Source organism: Chenopodium album, chromosome 18 (assembly GCF_948465745.1).
Source record: "Chenopodium album chromosome 18, dcCheAlbu1.1, whole genome shotgun sequence".
Classification (NCBI taxonomy): Eukaryota; Viridiplantae; Streptophyta; class Magnoliopsida; order Caryophyllales; family Amaranthaceae; genus Chenopodium; species Chenopodium album.
This window is the reverse complement of record NC_137851.1, coordinates 27,825,178-27,841,961: the sequence shown is the minus strand read 5'-3', so window position 1 is coordinate 27,841,961 and position 16,784 is coordinate 27,825,178. Positions and strand designations below refer to the sequence as shown.

Genomic DNA, 16,784 nt, shown 5'->3' with positions numbered 1-16,784 from the left:
TAGTAACCAATTCCAAACACTTGACTCTTTATATTTAGTTTGATTAATTTAATTTGGAGTAAGCAATAGACGAGGTTGTCCACCCACCAAATCATTTTGGTCCCAAATGACCATTTAAAATAAAAGTTTAGCGCAATGCAAGAATGGGCGCGACTCCATTCTCACAAAGTTAGTCTAGGATCCCATCTAACTTTCATTATAAAATAAAAATGTAAATACCAAAAGAGAAGAGGACATGTTGATCAAACAAGCCTCGAAAAGCCACGGGCTACCACCGTGTACCCCAACCCATAATTGTCAATACTCTAGAAGTGCACACTTTCTAGAGTTTTATTGCTCATCCTTGTTTCACTTTACGTGATTACAATTTTAATTAATAGCCGACTCATTCAATTAGACCATACATAACAATCATACATCAATTCACTTTTAATCTTATTTAGGACAATGGTGATCACATCACAAATTGACCTTTAATTCCTTTAAACTTCCAAATTATCCAAAAGTGTTGAACATAGTCAACCCACCTAGCCATTTCGGCTTAATCCACTTTTACTCAACATACTAACAAGTCATGCTTGAGTAATAAATAAAATAATAATAACCTTGTGGAATAATTAATAAATTCATTCCACTTAAACCATTCAACTCCAATCCTTCAATAATCCAAATGTAGTTAATAAACCAATCCAATAAAAATATGCTTGTATCAATATTCCATACAAACAATTAATCCAATATAATTCAACATGCTTGCATCCATAATTCCATACAAACATAATCAATTCACCAAAACATGTCTCATAAACATAAGCACATGAATTAATTAAACGTGTAACCAAACAATTTCCATCCAAGTGTTCTCTAAACATGAAACTAAGTTCTTTCTTTTTGGTACCTAAATATGATACTACTTACAACGAAGTAGACATGTACGTACCTCGTATAAACAATCCTTTGTGCCACTTTTAATCATTTAAAAGTCTCCTAGGGAATAATCACTTCCTAGAAAACAACCAATAACAATAAATTAATACTCAACCAAATTTCCAGCAACTTAAATTTACTTTAGACTACTTAAAAAAAATCTGAAAATTATTTAAAAACCCCTAATTAAACTCCTTTTTAATGGGTAATCACACCCTTTCATTAAAATCACAATTATACTACTTTAAATAAAATTCCAGCATTTTAAACTAATCAAAAACCCTTTAAAACTCAAGGATAAAATTTAAAGCATAAAAAAAACTTCGTTAAAAATCAAAAACTGCCCGAAAATCATATTTAGAGGCTGAATTTGGCCACGAGAGGGTGGTTCTCATTACCAAAGGTAGAGAATCTTTCTTAAAACATTGTTTCCACATGGAAAACACTACTTTTTTTATCAAAATTGGATGAGTTCAGAACCTAATCGGGATTAAAACGGGATTAATTTTAGCGAATGGAAATCTAAGAATTAAAACACGAATTTACGTGTTCAAAATATTCTGGGATTAAGTTAAACTAATCAGTAGTTATAATCACCAAAATTTCAAACATCATTATTATAAAAGGCTTAAATCAATTGTTCGTAAAAACCCTAAAATCGTGATTTTCAATAATTAAAAACCCTAGGTTATAAAATTTACAAAATCTGAAAATTATGACATTATAAAATCTGAAATTATAAAGTTTAATCATCAAAATACAATTTGATACTAATTAAATTAATTTTAAACAATAAAATCAAAACCCATAAATCAATAATTATAATTACACAAATTAATAAAAACAAAGGAGAAAATAAGACTAACCTTTTGTGTGGGGAAAATTTTGGGGATGTATGGGGTATTTATAGGGGAGAGAGTTGTAGGGTAAGTAGGAGTATTGGGCCTCATAAAATTAATGGGCCGATTAGGTAAATGAAATGGACTAGGCTTTATTTGTATGGCATATATTATAGAATGAAAGGTTATAAAATAATTTGTACTAAAATAATTTTCGACCAAAATTAATAATTTGAAACTTTTTAAAATAAAATCCGAAAAAATACAAATAAATATTATAAATAAAATAAATTTTCATTTATAAAATATTTAAAAATACGGGGGGATTACAGCAACTTGTATTTACCGTTTAAAAGAAAAATGAAAATAATATTTTTTAACTCTGGTATGGGGCAATGACCGCCTATACTAGGTAGTGGCATATACTTCCCCCCATTAGGATTTAGAGGAACATAGCCTTGCGCCCTTGCCTGGCTAGTGACTCTGCTCCCCTCTCTCTCTCAGTTCTCCATTGAAGCGTACTCAACATCGCACTTCACGTTCTCCATCGAATACTTGTATCCTCCATTGAAGCAGCTTCTGAGGTAAGTTGTTGTTTCTCTTAAAATCATCATATCAATTTCACAATCTAGGGTTCATCTTTGATACTGTGTAATTTAATTTAATTGTCAGTGCAGTAATTTAATTCGGATTGGTACCCAAAATCGTTAATCGAACCAACTAATTGACAGGCCGCAATAATGGGGAGTGATCGAAAATCCAAGGTTAAAACTAGAAAAAGAAGTGCAGATCAAGGTTTTCTCTTCCTAAATTATTGCTTCTACCATCTTAATTAATTACTTTTCCGTTAATATTTGCAATTTAAAGGTAATTTGTGTTGTTGTTGATGTTGTAATTTTGCAGATGAAGGTCATGGCAAACGGCACAAAAAATCAGATGATTATGACAAAGGTAGCAAGAAAAGAGACAAATCCCGTCACAGCAAATCTGACAGGCACTCTAAACGTCATTCTGGAAAAGGTTAGAACCATCTAGCGTTGTTTCTTTTTTCTCTCGTAAAATTTATGCCATGTTATTGTGCATATTTATTTGTTTCATGAATTGTGCAATTGCTGAATTTTCTTGTAAGGGTCAATATGATTATTAGTTGTTTGCGAGAATAAATGGATTTAATTGGATAGTAATATCGAATTGGAATTTGGGAGTTTTTAACTTGAAATGTTTGTGAAAGTTCCTTCAAAGCATGATGACAGCATGTTTGGATAGGACTATTTGAAGTAATGGTAGGGAAAAGGAAGGGAAGGTGAGGGGCGGGAGGAAGAAATTCAACTTCTCTTGTTTGGATGCGGAAGGAGAGGTGAAAGTTGATAATTGGGGTATGATGTTGAAGTATTAGCCTCTAGAATAGTAATACAAGTCGAATTATTCCCGACTTGCGTCCTAAATTGATTGTAAAGTAGGGAGAAAAAAAGGTAAAAAAAAAAAGCACCTAACTGTGTTTTTGGACAGAAAATTAGAAATGAAAAGGACTGAAGAGGAAGGTAGAAATGGGGAGGGAAAGGATGAAAAAAAATGTTAATATCATTGTTTGGACTATGGAGAGTAGGAGGGAACTTGAGGGAAGTATGAAGCGGGGAAAGGAGAGAGAAAGAAAGGGGTGAAAGTGGGCAAAGATGCACGGGAAAGGAGTTGAGGGCAGAAGCTAGTGAAAGAGGAGAGGCAGAACTTATGTGAGGATTGTTACCATTTCTTACCAAATCTCTCCAATATTGGAGAGATTAATCTCTATAGTCTGTACTCTCTCCTTTTACTCTTAATGTAGCGATGCATCATTGAATGAATCTTTCCTATCGGGATATGAAGTGGATCACCCATAGCTTCCAAATCTGGGATGTTGAAACTAACCCTATTGGTTTAGTTTTGTCACCTCTATATGGATTTTGGATATCTTGCTTGAAGTATTACTGTTATTATAAGGCATGGCCTTTACCTTATTCATCTAGCTGCATGTTCATACAGTCACGGATGTTTGGAGGCTTGTTGTTTCTTGGTCTTTGTACACTCTTGGTCAGTGTTATTACTTTTGTTAGTTGACCGCCACCGTTTGGATTAATGTGAAGGTGCTCTGCAAAAGAACATTTCACGAGCTGCACTTTCTCACTTGTTTGGAAAATAGCGTGTGATGTAGCCATTATCAATTGCTGAAAGTCTTAAGATACACATCCAGAGGCTTTAACTTGAATATCCCTATTCTGATTGATGCATGGTTTTTGAGTTAAAGTGCTAACCGGCTTCCCTGTAATGCTAGTTACATTAAATCATCGACATACATTAGTTGTTGTGTTGTCTTTGATTATTCTGTAATCAGGAGTTACCAAACTTGAGAGCAAAACTGATGCAGGTTGCCATTGACACTTTACTGTAGTTTTGATGTTGGGATGTATCATCATGCCTATGATCCCTTACTGCTGTTGCGAATGGTTGTGACTTGTGAAAGGCATTTGGCTGCAATTAGTGCATCTGCATTCTGCACAGGCTTTGTAGAGGTTTTTCTTAACTTGATTTGCTGTTGAGAAATTCACATATTCTGATGCAGTCATTGCAGTGTATTAACTATTAACCATGTCCAAATTTGGAGTTTTGCTGTAATTTATTCAGTGATACTTCTCAATCTGTAGTTTCTGCAAATACTCTAATATCGAAGACTCCAAGCCTGTTACATTAACTCTGTTAAGTCACAATGACAACATGAATTTTATTTTATCGTATTCTAAGCAAATACTCTAATATCAAAGACTCCAAGCTTATTACATTAACTCTGTTAGGGTTTGATTTTCAATTACATTTCGACTCAATTCTCAATTTAGAATTTCGGTTATCCTTCTTTCTTTCCTGATTTTTTTTATCATGGTTTCAGTATTTATTTTTTAATTTTCCTCAACTGTAAATTATTTCTTTATCTAATTTTAATCTTTAAATACAATATAATGCAACAGAATATAAATTACAAGAAAGATTAATTCTATGCATGGGATAACCTAGTTTCTTAAATATTGAAGGACACAATTCTTTCCATTCCCCTCCCCTTTCCTCCTCTCCTTTTCTCTCATCTTCTTAATGTACTATCCAAAATTCCAAACAGTGGAAAATCCCTCCTTTTCTTTTCTTTTCTCCCCCAAATTCTTCAGTTCCAAACACACTGTTCATCAATTGAAACCCTAGTTTGCAGCACAGAACTGATTCGAAAATGCAAATAAACTTCCAACCAAGATTTAATTTGAAAACTCAGCGAAAATGAAGTAGCAAATCAAGATATTTTGAGTTACAACAAACATTCTCCATTGTTGTTCAAGCAGAGGAGAAGCTCCGGAGATGAGAGCGAAAATAAATAGAAGCCTTTTTCCTCCACCACCTGCATAATTTGTGTTTTAATGTACAGACGGATTGTATTTTAAGTTGTACTTTGCAACTTTTATTGATGTCATTCGTGCACTAGGTAGGGAGAGGAATAAAAAATTGTAATGTGGTCACAGAAGAATTGTTGTGAGACGTTGCTGTTTACAATTGGGCAAAATAGTAAAGATCTTCATGAGTTTTACTATTTGGTCCAATACATTTTGCAACAATTGTTGTGAAAGGTTGCTGTTATCTGTAGCTTAACAGTTACTCAATTTTATTAGAATGCATCTCTTGTAATTATTTTGGTCTTTGCATTCATCCAATTTTAATGATTCCTGTCTAAACTGTAGAAAACATTTCTTGTTTAATAGAGTAATAATGAAATAATGCTGGATCATTGTACTGACCTGTGGATACTGTTGCAGAAAAGAAGTCAGACAAAAAGCACAAATCTGAAGGTTCTAAATCCAGCCAGCATCCAGTGAGTATTTATCTTCTGTGTCGTTGCACTTGGTAGTAGGCAGAGTTTTGAAGTTACTCCGTATTAGTCACTAGTTTTAATGTCCTTGTTTGCCAAAACTAATACTTCGTATCATTTTTTACCTTTTAGATATCTGATTTCAAAGAAATTACAAATGATGACTACTACTCCAAGAACAACGAATTTGCTACATGGCTGATGGAGGAGAAACGAAAGTTCTTTTCAGATCTTTCCTCTGACGTAACACGAGAATTGTTCTCCGAATTTGTGGAGGTCTGGAACTCTAAACAACTGGAATCTAAGTACTACAGCGGCATAAACACAGCACCTCGGTCATCACACAAGTGGAAAATAAAGTAGTAAAGAGTTCCTATTATTCACCATGTAGATTCTCGCATGTTCGTTTTCAGCTCATTCCTAGACTAGGATTTGGTATCATATGTTTTGGAGATGTCTGAATAGATGATGTGCTATGTTATTGGATGCAAATTAATGCTTAGTTAAATAGATTACCCGTCGGAAAATGGATCCTGGTGGTTTGTTGGATGAGCTGCCCTATTGCATTAGGTTGTGGGTTTTGCTTGTGGGTGTTGTAAAGTTATTCGTAGCTCTAAGCCTCTAATCATGGAACTGGAAACTCTCAGGTAGTTAGTTACCAAAAGTGTATCCATAAATATTCAATGCGAGCCAAAAAAAATGTTGATACTTCTAACAGTTTTTGGCATATTATTTTATTTTATTTTGACAAAGTGGAAAAAAGAGACTAGCTTCCAACGGACTTGAGACTACAAGAAATACAAGGAGAATTTCCAACACTTCTTGAATGTTTTTGTGTGTAACTTAATATTTCCTTTGTTTTTTTTTAATACTCTTAACACTTTTTCTACAATTAAATGTCACAATATTTACAACATACAATATTCGAAATTTTTTAAAATGTGAAAAAACATTACTTAATTATGCTCATAATAATCTTTCAATCTAATGTTAATTGTGTTTAAATCTATCAATATTAATCTTCTTGCAAATATTTATTAATCAATACTATATACTAAAGTAATTAATCACCAAAAATATTCCTAAAGGACACGTGTCACGTCTACAACAAAAGTTTTTCCGCCAAAACTTTTTTTTCTTTTTTTCCTTATAAAATAATAAGATAATTTGATTTTAAAAAAAAAAAGGAAAAGGAAAATTTAGAAATAATAATCCTAACTTTCATAATTTTGATAGAATAATCCCAACTTTGGATTATACTGCAATAATCTGAACTTTAAGGGTCTTCTTTTTCTTCAATCCCAATTACCGGTTACCTGTTAAAAAGATTATTTTTTTTTTATAAATGCCACGTGTCAAGAGCTAATTAGCCAAAAAAAATAAAATAAAAAATAAAAAATCAGAACCTTGCTCCATTGCCCACCGAAACCCCAGCCACCACAATCCCACAACCTTCCTCCCGCCGTCCACAACCCTCCTCCCACCGTCCAGTAGCCCCTAATCCCAGAAAACCCCAGTCGTCCTTCCCCCTTGAACCACCACCCTTAATTTCCCCTCAAACCTCGTATTCTCCTTTACTGTCAACCTGCTCCAGCCACCACCACCACTCGAAACCCCTAAAAAACCACCTCGCGAAAACCCCCAAACCACTCGAAAACCCTTAAAACCTCCTCCCTCACTCCCGAAAACCCCCAAAAACTCCACCCCCATCATCAAAAACCCTAGCTGCTAGGGTTTTGTGGTGGAGGAGGAGTTTTTGGGGTTTTTTGGGAGTGGGATAGGGCTTTTTTGTGGTGGATTGGTGGTTGCGCGGGGGGCGGGGGTGGAGGGTATTTCGGGAAAGGGGGAAAGCGGGTGGGAAATAGGCAGTCAACGTGGGAAGAACGGCAGTTGGCGGCAGACTAGGCAGTGATAGTGGAGGTTAGGGTGGGACCATGGGGGAGGGGAGGTTGGCTGGGTTTTTTGATTTTTTTTTTTTTTTTGTTTAAGTTTTTTTTTAATTTTTGAACCAATCAGTGCTTGACACGTGTCAAGTGACCTGATATAATTGGTCATTGACTTTTGTTGGCCGGTTAGGGATTGAAGAAAAAGAAGACCCCCCAAAGTTCGGATCATTCCAAAATAATCCAAAATTGGGATTATTCTACCAAAATTGATGAAAGTTGGGATTAATATTTCTAATTTTTCCACAAAAAAAAAAAAAAAAAAAAAAAAGAAAGAGAAAAAATTTGCAGTCTAAACAACCCAAAAAAAAAAAAGAATAATAACAACGTTTTTAAATAAATAAAATAATTTTTTAATTGATGATCAATAAATTCTATATAATGTGTAAAAAGTATTGTTCATTCCTACTAATAAAAGGATTTAACTCAATTATAAATTATTGACGTGTAAGATACTTTACATTAATGTATCTCATCTATAATAATTTGATAATGTAAATAGATATTTAAATGTATACACAATCTATAAGCAAATCAAACTTATAGTAACTTATAATAATAAGTTTTTCCCTTCGAATAACTGAGCGCTATTCGGGCAAAGAACTAATTACTCTATATTTAACTGTCTAAATTTAGACGTGACTCACATATGACATGACATAAAAAAAATAAAAAAATAAATTAATTAATTAAATAAAATAAAAAAATAAAAAAAAATAAAAAAATAAAAAAATAAAAAATAAAAAAACTAGATTAGTTCACATGACACTTTTTAAAGTATGTGTGCCATGTCACAATGCCACGTTACCATCTAATGTATATGTGCCACATAAGCTAGCCACTTCATTTAAGTGAATAAAATATGATTTGAACAAAATTTGAAACCATAATCCCCCATACATATAGGTAATATATTTACCATCTCAACCATCTTTTATTAAAGTTTTAAATTTCACATAATATTATATATATTCTTTCATTTATTAGGTTAATTAGAATAAATACATATTTGATATTAAAAAAAGTGACGCCCAAGGCAATGCCTGAACCACTACACACACTAACTACACAAATAGTCAAACATAATTAATAAATTAAAGAATTACACAAACTAACGACCCGGGGCATCGCCCGGGGTACACACTAATTCTATAATAAAGACTAGATTAGTCATATATTCCTGTGCGTTGTAGTCATAATCTCATTAATTTTTTTTAAAAGAAGTATATAATTTTATAAGAAATTAAGTTCATTGATGATGTCAACATGACACGTTTTAGTAATAGTTAACTAGTTATTGGCTCGTGCGATGCCCCGAATCATTATAAATTTATGATCATGTGAGTTTGATCAAACTTAAATTTAAAGGGGTTGATTTTCAACGATATTAATAAGTAAATAAAAAAATAACATTTTTTTTAAAAATTTTGAATCAATACAATGAATCACATCATTGTTATTTTGATATCCATACTACTCATATTATATCTCGTACTCTATAACTACAATTTTATCATTAAATTCACACGTTTCTTTTTGAAAATGACTTAAATTTTAATGTGACATCATGAGTGATATTATGTAACTTGTAATGAAATTTCAATAGAATAAACAATGCTATACAAATGACCAAGTTGTTTACATATAATAGATAGTTGTTTAAATTGAAAGGTTAATTATATGAGAGTTTTTCCTATAGAATAAATTTTACTAATGCTTATTGTTAATTATTTCTAAATAGTAAGTGTAGACACCTAATTATGTGTCCCCAAAAACCAAACCCAGTGATGAGTACCTTTCACGTCACTTGATTATCGAACGAAGTGAAAGTGTGGAAAGTCTTGTGATGCGGTCGTTTTAATAAAATAACTCTTCTTTCTGTTTTCAAAATGAACTCTATTTATGAAAATGTCCAGTCTAATTTAGTTTGGTCCATGATAAGGTTCCAATAATAGTGTAGTTGAATTGGGCTCGAAAAGAGATTTCCAACGATATATTATAAGCCCAATTTCGATGAATAATGAGGAAGTTATGGCCAAAATACTAAATTGGGTCTGAAATGGTTTTATGGCCCAATGATCAAGTAGAGGGCCCATTAATTAATATTCCTAAAGTTATTAGGATTAATTTTAATCTTCTAGAATAATCTAGAAGGTTATTTTGAGTTCTAATAGGATTAGGAATGATAATTATATCTTTTATGAAAAATAAAGAATTCTATTTGGATTAAAACAAGTGTTTTAAAGAGATTAAATCTGATTTTTAAAGATAAGTACGGACGTTATTAATCGAATTCAATTAGATTAAGGATTCCATACAGGTTTTTAGAAAACGAGTGAATCACCGCGGAACGACAAAGCTGGAGCGCTGCGACAAGCCTGTCGCACAGCGACAAAGCTGTCACGTCGCGCTGGACCCTGTCGTTCGACGACAAGGGCAGTTTTATTCCGATTCAAATTCTGACTATTTTCTATCGTTTTTCGGACTATTTTCTCTATAAATAGGGTCGTATTTCCCCGTTTTTAATGACAATCATTCACAACAATCAACAATCTTCTATTCTCTTCTCTCTCAAGCTAATAGCTTTTCTTTCTCCCTCTTTCTAAGCCTTCCCTTTTCAAACACAATTCCGCATTCACGAGTTCTAGACACACTTAGCCAAGTTCGAAGTTGTCTTCGCCCTAGACGTGAAAGGTTGATAATTTCTGAGGGTTTGGTCCCAAATCTTATTTCGATTCTTTGATTAGATTTATTATTTAATTTTTTTTTTGAAGTTACTAACGTGTGTATTGTTTTGATAGAAAGAGATACAAAGCAACCAAGTAAGTTGTTTTATTGCCCTATATCATTTGAAAGCATGCTTAAATTATATTAATTCCTAGTGTCATGTTAGGATGCTTTTATTGCTTTCTAGTATCATGTTTAGGTTGCTTCCTATTTTCTTCTATCATGTTAGTATCATGTTAGGGATAAAGCTTTGATCTTTATTGTTTAGTGACATGCTAGGATTTGTTATTAATCTTGTTAGTATCATGCCTAGGATCTTGCTATTATTATGCTTTGATGAGATTGAGATTATTATGATTATGATGATGATTGTTGTTATTATGTTGCTTGATATTATTTATTGTTATTGCTTGATCACGCCCTCTCTTGCAGGATTAAAGGAAATTTGTATTTGTAATCACGCTTAATAAGATAATTAATAATCTTGTTTAGGCTAATGGGATTATAATTCAAGTGATCGCCAATAATAGATTTGTTTATGCATTAATATTCAACCAACATAGATTAAACAGGTTTAGGATTAATATATTGATTGTATGTTAGTCAGAAAGCGCACATGAATATAAGAAGAATAAAGTAGAGGCTTATTTTTAAGGCAGGTTCAATCTCTTTTAGGTTGGATTTGTACCTTCATTCCCGAATATCCAGTCATGGTTCCAGACCACTATGGAGTTAGTGATCTCATGGATCGTGAAGGGGTGTAATCTTCACCTTGTGAACGGTTTACAAGTTCCTAAAACTTGTTGGCGACTCTTTTGCTCAAATAAGCTAATTTTGCTCAAATAAACTAGTTACCAAACACAGCCATAATAATATAGCTTAAATGAAAGGTTTTATGAGGCTTACAATGTCATTACTTATGTGGCGCCAAGTCATGATTAGAGAAGGTGACACACGTCAATACCATATTGTCCCTTTGAGTTTTAATGTTATTATAGATTGATAGCTATTTTATACTCTGTATTTTAAAATTTTTATTATTTTGTATTTTCATTATGATGGGTTGTAAGTATATATTTATTTTCCTATCATATAATCATATATACTACCTCCGTTAATAATTATGTGCAACTTTTGCCATTTTTGTCCGCTAAGCATTATGTGCAACAAAAAATTTTCTTTCCTCTTTTAGTAAAAAAAACTAGTTAAATGTCAATTTTACCCTTATTAAAAAAATTAAAACACAATTTACTAATTATAATCAGATTTAATTAATCACTAATTTCTCACCCAATTTTCACCCCAACCAACCCAATCTAATTCATCAACTCTTTATCTTCAACTCAAGGAATCCAAAACCATCTACATTCATCTTCATCTTCATTCATCTACATCTTCATCTTCATCTTCATCTTCCCCCATATTTTCTCTCTCCTCTTTCAATATCATTATCTCTCTTCATCTTTTTTTGATCTTCTTTCTCTCTCTTCAACTTTTTAAAAATTTTTTAGTGGGTTTGTGGGATTTTCTCTCTTCAATTCGTGATTGGTTTGTGGGATTTTCTCGGTTTTCCGTCGGATCTGGGTTTTGTGTTCTTGGGGGTGGGTTTTTCTGGGTTTTGATTTTCGTTGGGGTGGGATTACTGGGTTTTGATTTTCGTGGGGTGGATTTTTCTGGGTTTTGATTTTCGTGGGGGTGGGATTTTCTGGGTTTTGTCTTCCGTTGGTAGTGGTGGTGGTTTTGTGGGGGTTGGTAGTGGTGGTAATTTCATGAGGGTTGGTAGTGGTAGTGGTTTCGTGGGGTTGGTAGTGGAGTTGGTTTCGCGGGTTGGTGAAGGCGGTGGTGGTCTCGGTGAAGGCGGTGTTGTGTTAGACTGTTGACTGGTCTTGGTGGTGGCAGTGGGTGGTGTTGGCTGGTATTGGTGGTGACAGTGGGTGGTGTTGGCTGGTCTTGGTGGTGGCAGTGGGTGGTTGATTAATTATCCAAACATTCTCTCTCCACCTTAATTGCATACCCCTAGAATACATTAATCACTATTATCAAATTTTGCATCGTGAACCGTAAACTCCCCCAAAGTTGCACAAAACTATTAACGGAGGTAGTATATGCTTTCGTAAGAACCCATTTTTATACAAGAACTCTCTTGTATATAAGAACCAATCAGGACCGTTGATTAAATCTGATCCAACCACCCAAAATACAACCATACTAATGACATTTTTGTAAATATGCGCATCAATCATACATCCCCTACTTCTCTTCTTCGTGTTTCACGCATCAATATTTGTCACTAATATTTCAAGGGAAAAATTAACAAAAATAATCCAAACTATTGGCTTCCTTCTTATTTTAATCCCAACTATGATTTAAATCAGAATAATCCCAATTATGAGGGTCCCTTCTCAAATTAGTTTCAGATCTTTGTTAACCTATTAATCAGGTAAAATAAGCAACATGTGAACATAATATTGGTTAGATTATTTACATTATTATTTTGTTAAAAAAAAAAACCCCAAACTCCCACCACCATCCTCTGACACCTACCCAGCAAACTCCATCCATTAAAACCACCATTACATCCACCCCCAACAACCAAAAGTATCTTTCCAGCCAAGACCATCCATTGAAACCACCCTTTTCTGCCACCCCAGCCATCAACCACCATCACCACCAACAACAATGAGTCAATAACCATCAACCTTACTTTCAATGGGTGGGGAGAGGAGGTGGATTGATGACCGGTGGTGGTGTGGGTCGTGTGGCAGTGAGAACGGAGGTGGTGCCGTGGTGGTGGTGTGGCAGTGAGTCTATGGTGGTTTGAAGGAAGAGAGAGATAGAAGATAATGGTGGTTGTGGCTATGGAAGTGGTGTTGTAGGTGAATAATGGGTGATTATAATTAAATTAAATAAATAAAAAGTTAATTATTTCTCAAAAAAAAAAAACTTCAACTGGTATCACATGTAGTAGGTAAGAGGGACTAATTTGAGAAGGACCCCTAATAGTTAGGATTATTTTGATTTAAAACTTAGTTGGGATTAAAATGGGAAGGAACTCAATAGTTTAGATTATTCTTGTTATTTTTTCCTATTTCAAGCAGCTACCTTTCTCTCTCTTTCTAGTTTATTTGGGCGGAAATTCATCATCAAATTTTGGTTAGTTTATCAATTTGTTCATGTTAATCCATTATTTCAATGTATAATGTCCAATATTTTTTTTTCAATTTTTTCGGTTTAACTTTTTCAATTAGGGTTCGATTTTTTCGGCTTAAAATTTTCAATTTTTGTTCGATTTTTTCAGCTTAAGTTGTTCAATCGTGTTAGATTTTTTTTCTGCTTAATTTTATTAGTTTTTGTTTGATTATTGCGGCTTAAATTTTTCAATCCGTGTTCGATTATTCTGGCTTAATATTTTATATTTTGTTCAATATTTTTGGCTTTTGTTTATCAGTTTGTATTTATTTTTTTCAGCTTAAAATTATCAGTTTGTGTTTGATTTTTTCAATTTCATCATCAAACTTTTCTAAGTTTTGGGTTTGTAATTGACTTATTTTGATGATATGTTGCTGAATTTTCTTTATTTTAGTGAATTATTCCATCTGATTCACATTGGAGATATGGTTATGACTCAGATGCCTTACCTTTAATTGATGAGATAAAAAAAATGTCGGGGGTACAACCTTACGGAGTCACCTTTGTTGGAGTTCTTTGTGCTTGTACTCACATTGGTTATATTGATGAGGGTCTGGCTTACTTTTAGAGCATAGCTAATTATTTAATAAGCCTTCAAATTGAGCATTATGGTGGTATGGTTGATTCATATTCCCGATCAGGCCATCTGGGCAGTTCTTAATTTAGTAAAAATAATGCCCATGAAGGAAGATTTTGTTATATGATCCTGCTTGCTAGGGGCCTGTAGGATTTACTAAGTATGGAGATAGCTAAGCTGGTTGTCAAACATCTGATTGAGCTTGAACTATGGAATATATCAAACTACCTTACATCATCAAATACTTATTATGAAGATGCTGGAGGATAATGTGTTGTAACTTAAATTTACTCATCATCAGTATGGTTCGAATGATGAGTCATCCTATACTCATCATATCTATATGATTTATTGGCTTGTAGTGTACCATTTGTGAATAGGCGTGACGCATGAAAATAGAATGACTTTGCTAGCTGATCAGTTACTTGCATACTTGGGCATACTATACTTTGAGCCTCTATTGTTTCTAGATAGTTATGTATTGTCAAAGTTTGCTTTGATAAACATTGGTCTCAACATGGGATATCAGTCTTTGTCTCCCTTAATCTGCACTACAAAAGCACTATTAATGACAATATAGAAATATAATGAACACATGTAATGTCAATCTTTTTAGTAATTTTATTTTTTATTTGAATGTTTAATACTATACATAAGCCTATTAGCTCAACGGGTAGAGCATTGTGTAAATGCACAAAAGATGTGGGTTCGAATCCCACGTAGATTCATATTTATAATGTAGAGATGAGAGTTTGTATGAGAGTTTAAAGGGGCCAAATTTTTGCTCGTGAATCATTTCAAGCCAACTTTTTGCTCGTTCGGAATATAACATGATGCAAATTTGATTTACTTTTTTTTTTTTGAGTTATATTATGCATGATTTACTTTCAGTGCCGGAGCCAAGATTTTCTAGCTAGGGTGACGGACTAAAGGTGGCGTACATTCTATAAATGGGCAAAACCTTTTAAACATACAAAAATTGTACGGACTGTGCTTAATTCTTATAAGTCTACAACTCGGAAATTCAAATTTCTAAGTTATACTGTCCAAAAATTGAAAAAAATTAGCATATTTACAATTACAACTTCACCTTCAAATCTTCTTTTTTTTGAAAGCGATATACAATCAACATTAACAAATAATTCATAAATGTGATTTCTAATTCACGATAATCCTAATAAATAAACAATTTCTTATTCAAATTTGGGCAATAGCAGATCTATAGGTTCAAAGTTTTTAAACCCGAGACAATTTAATTTATATTGAGATAAATAATAAAATCAAACACCTTTACCCGAAATCTCTACTATAACCAATAATTTGGGGTTGTAATGTATGCATTTATTAAAAAAAAAATTATGTAAATTACTATGGTAATTTAGAAGTTAGAACATGATGCCATTAAGTAGTACTATGTATTACTTCTAATTAAATGTGTGAAGTAAAGAAACACGCAAGAAAAGAGGAAAACTTTAAAATAAAAATAAGAAGAAAAAAATATTGGTCTAAGGGATTAAACCCATGACCATGGAGAGTACTAGTAAGCCCTGAAACCATTGAACCAAACTCTTTTTCTTATTCTTTATATTACACATAAAATCTTTTAATTGATTTTTTTTTTGAAGTGCGGGACAGATGTCCCCCCGGCTCCCAGTGTTTTTTTTTTTTTTGGAAATAACCTATGTAGGAATTGAACCAACATCATCTATGCATTTGCATATTACTCTACCAATTGAGCTAATAGTTTTTAGCATATGTTATAAAATTTTATGCAAATGTCCTAAATTTTTTTACTTATGTTTAGAACATAAAGTATAGAGTTTAGGTTCTATTTTTTTTTTACCTATGTTCTAATTTTTATTTCATTGTGTTCTAAATTTTTCAGCTTACATTACTAATTTTTTTCCCTAATTTTTTCCTTATGTTCTAAATTTTTTCTACCCATATTCTAAAATTTTTCTTATGTTCTATTTTTCTTATGTTTCTAAATTTTTTTTCTATGCTCTAAAATTTTTCATATGTTCTATGTTTTTTTTTTCTGCCTATGTTCTAATTTTTTTTCTGCCTATGCTATAATCTATTTCTGTCTATGTTCAAAAACTTTTCCTATGTTCTTAACTTTTTTCTGCCTATGTTCTAAAACTTTTTCTATGTTTAAAATTGTTTTCCTATGTTCTAAAGTTTTTTCTCCTTTTTTCCCTATGTTTTAGACTTTTTTCTGCCTATGCTCTAATTTTTTCCTATGTCCTATGTTCTAAAGTTTTTTCTACCTATATTCTAATCTATTTTTTTACTATGTTCTAACCAATTTCCGCCTATGTTCTAATCTTTTTTTTTTTTTTACTATATTCTAAAATATTTCCTACGTTCTAATATAATCTACTTTTTCAATTGTTCTGGTATATTAGCAATATTAGCAAAAAAGTTGCATTTTAAGTAGTACAATAAAAACAAAAAATAAGCCAATAACAATGATATGATATAAGCCAATAACAATGATATGATGTTCAAAAACTTTTACTTTGTTCTAAAATTTTCTCCCTACGTTCTAAATTTAAACTTTTTTCTGCCTATGTTCTAAAACTTTTCTTATGTTCTAAATTGTTTCCTAAGTTCTGAAGTTTTTTCTACTTATATTCTATTTTTCTTTTTTACTATGTTCTAACTAATTTCCGCCTATATCCTAAATTTTTTTTACTATGTTC

General features: G+C 32.5%; 1 protein-coding gene across 3 annotated transcripts; it reads left to right on the top strand.

The window, feature by feature from the left end:
* The first annotated feature begins 2,192 nt into the window (after positions 1 to 2,192).
* LOC145590732 (style cell-cycle inhibitor 1-like) lies at positions 2,193 to 6,424 on the top strand. 3 transcript variants are annotated; one of them, XM_081647131.1, is made up of 5 exons: positions 2,193 to 2,350; positions 2,498 to 2,561; positions 2,670 to 2,786; positions 5,591 to 5,646; positions 5,776 to 6,423. In XM_081647131.1, the coding sequence occupies exons 2-5, from the start codon at positions 2,507 to 2,509 to the stop codon at positions 6,004 to 6,006; spliced, it is 459 nt and encodes a 152-aa protein (XP_081503257.1). In that variant the 5' UTR covers positions 2,193 to 2,350; positions 2,498 to 2,506; the 3' UTR covers positions 6,007 to 6,423. The 3 variants fall into 3 exon arrangements, with proteins under 3 accessions (XP_081503257.1, XP_081503258.1, XP_081503259.1); XM_081647132.1 differs by having other exon boundaries at positions 2,194 to 2,350; positions 2,444 to 2,561; XM_081647133.1 differs by having other exon boundaries at positions 2,198 to 2,350; positions 2,439 to 2,561; positions 5,776 to 6,424.
* Positions 6,425 to 16,784: the final 10,360 nt, after the last annotated feature.

Coding starts and splice junctions, on each gene's coding strand:
- LOC145590732 (XM_081647133.1), top strand. CDS start 2,507: ATGGGGAGTGATCGAAAATCCAAGGTTAAAACTAGAAAAAGAAGTGCA. Junction 2,562..2,669: donor AAAAAGAAGTGCAGATCAAG/GTTTTCTCTTCC, acceptor GTAATTTTGCAG/ATGAAGGTCATGGCAAACGG. Junction 2,787..5,590: donor TAAACGTCATTCTGGAAAAG/GTTAGAACCATC, acceptor ATACTGTTGCAG/AAAAGAAGTCAGACAAAAAG.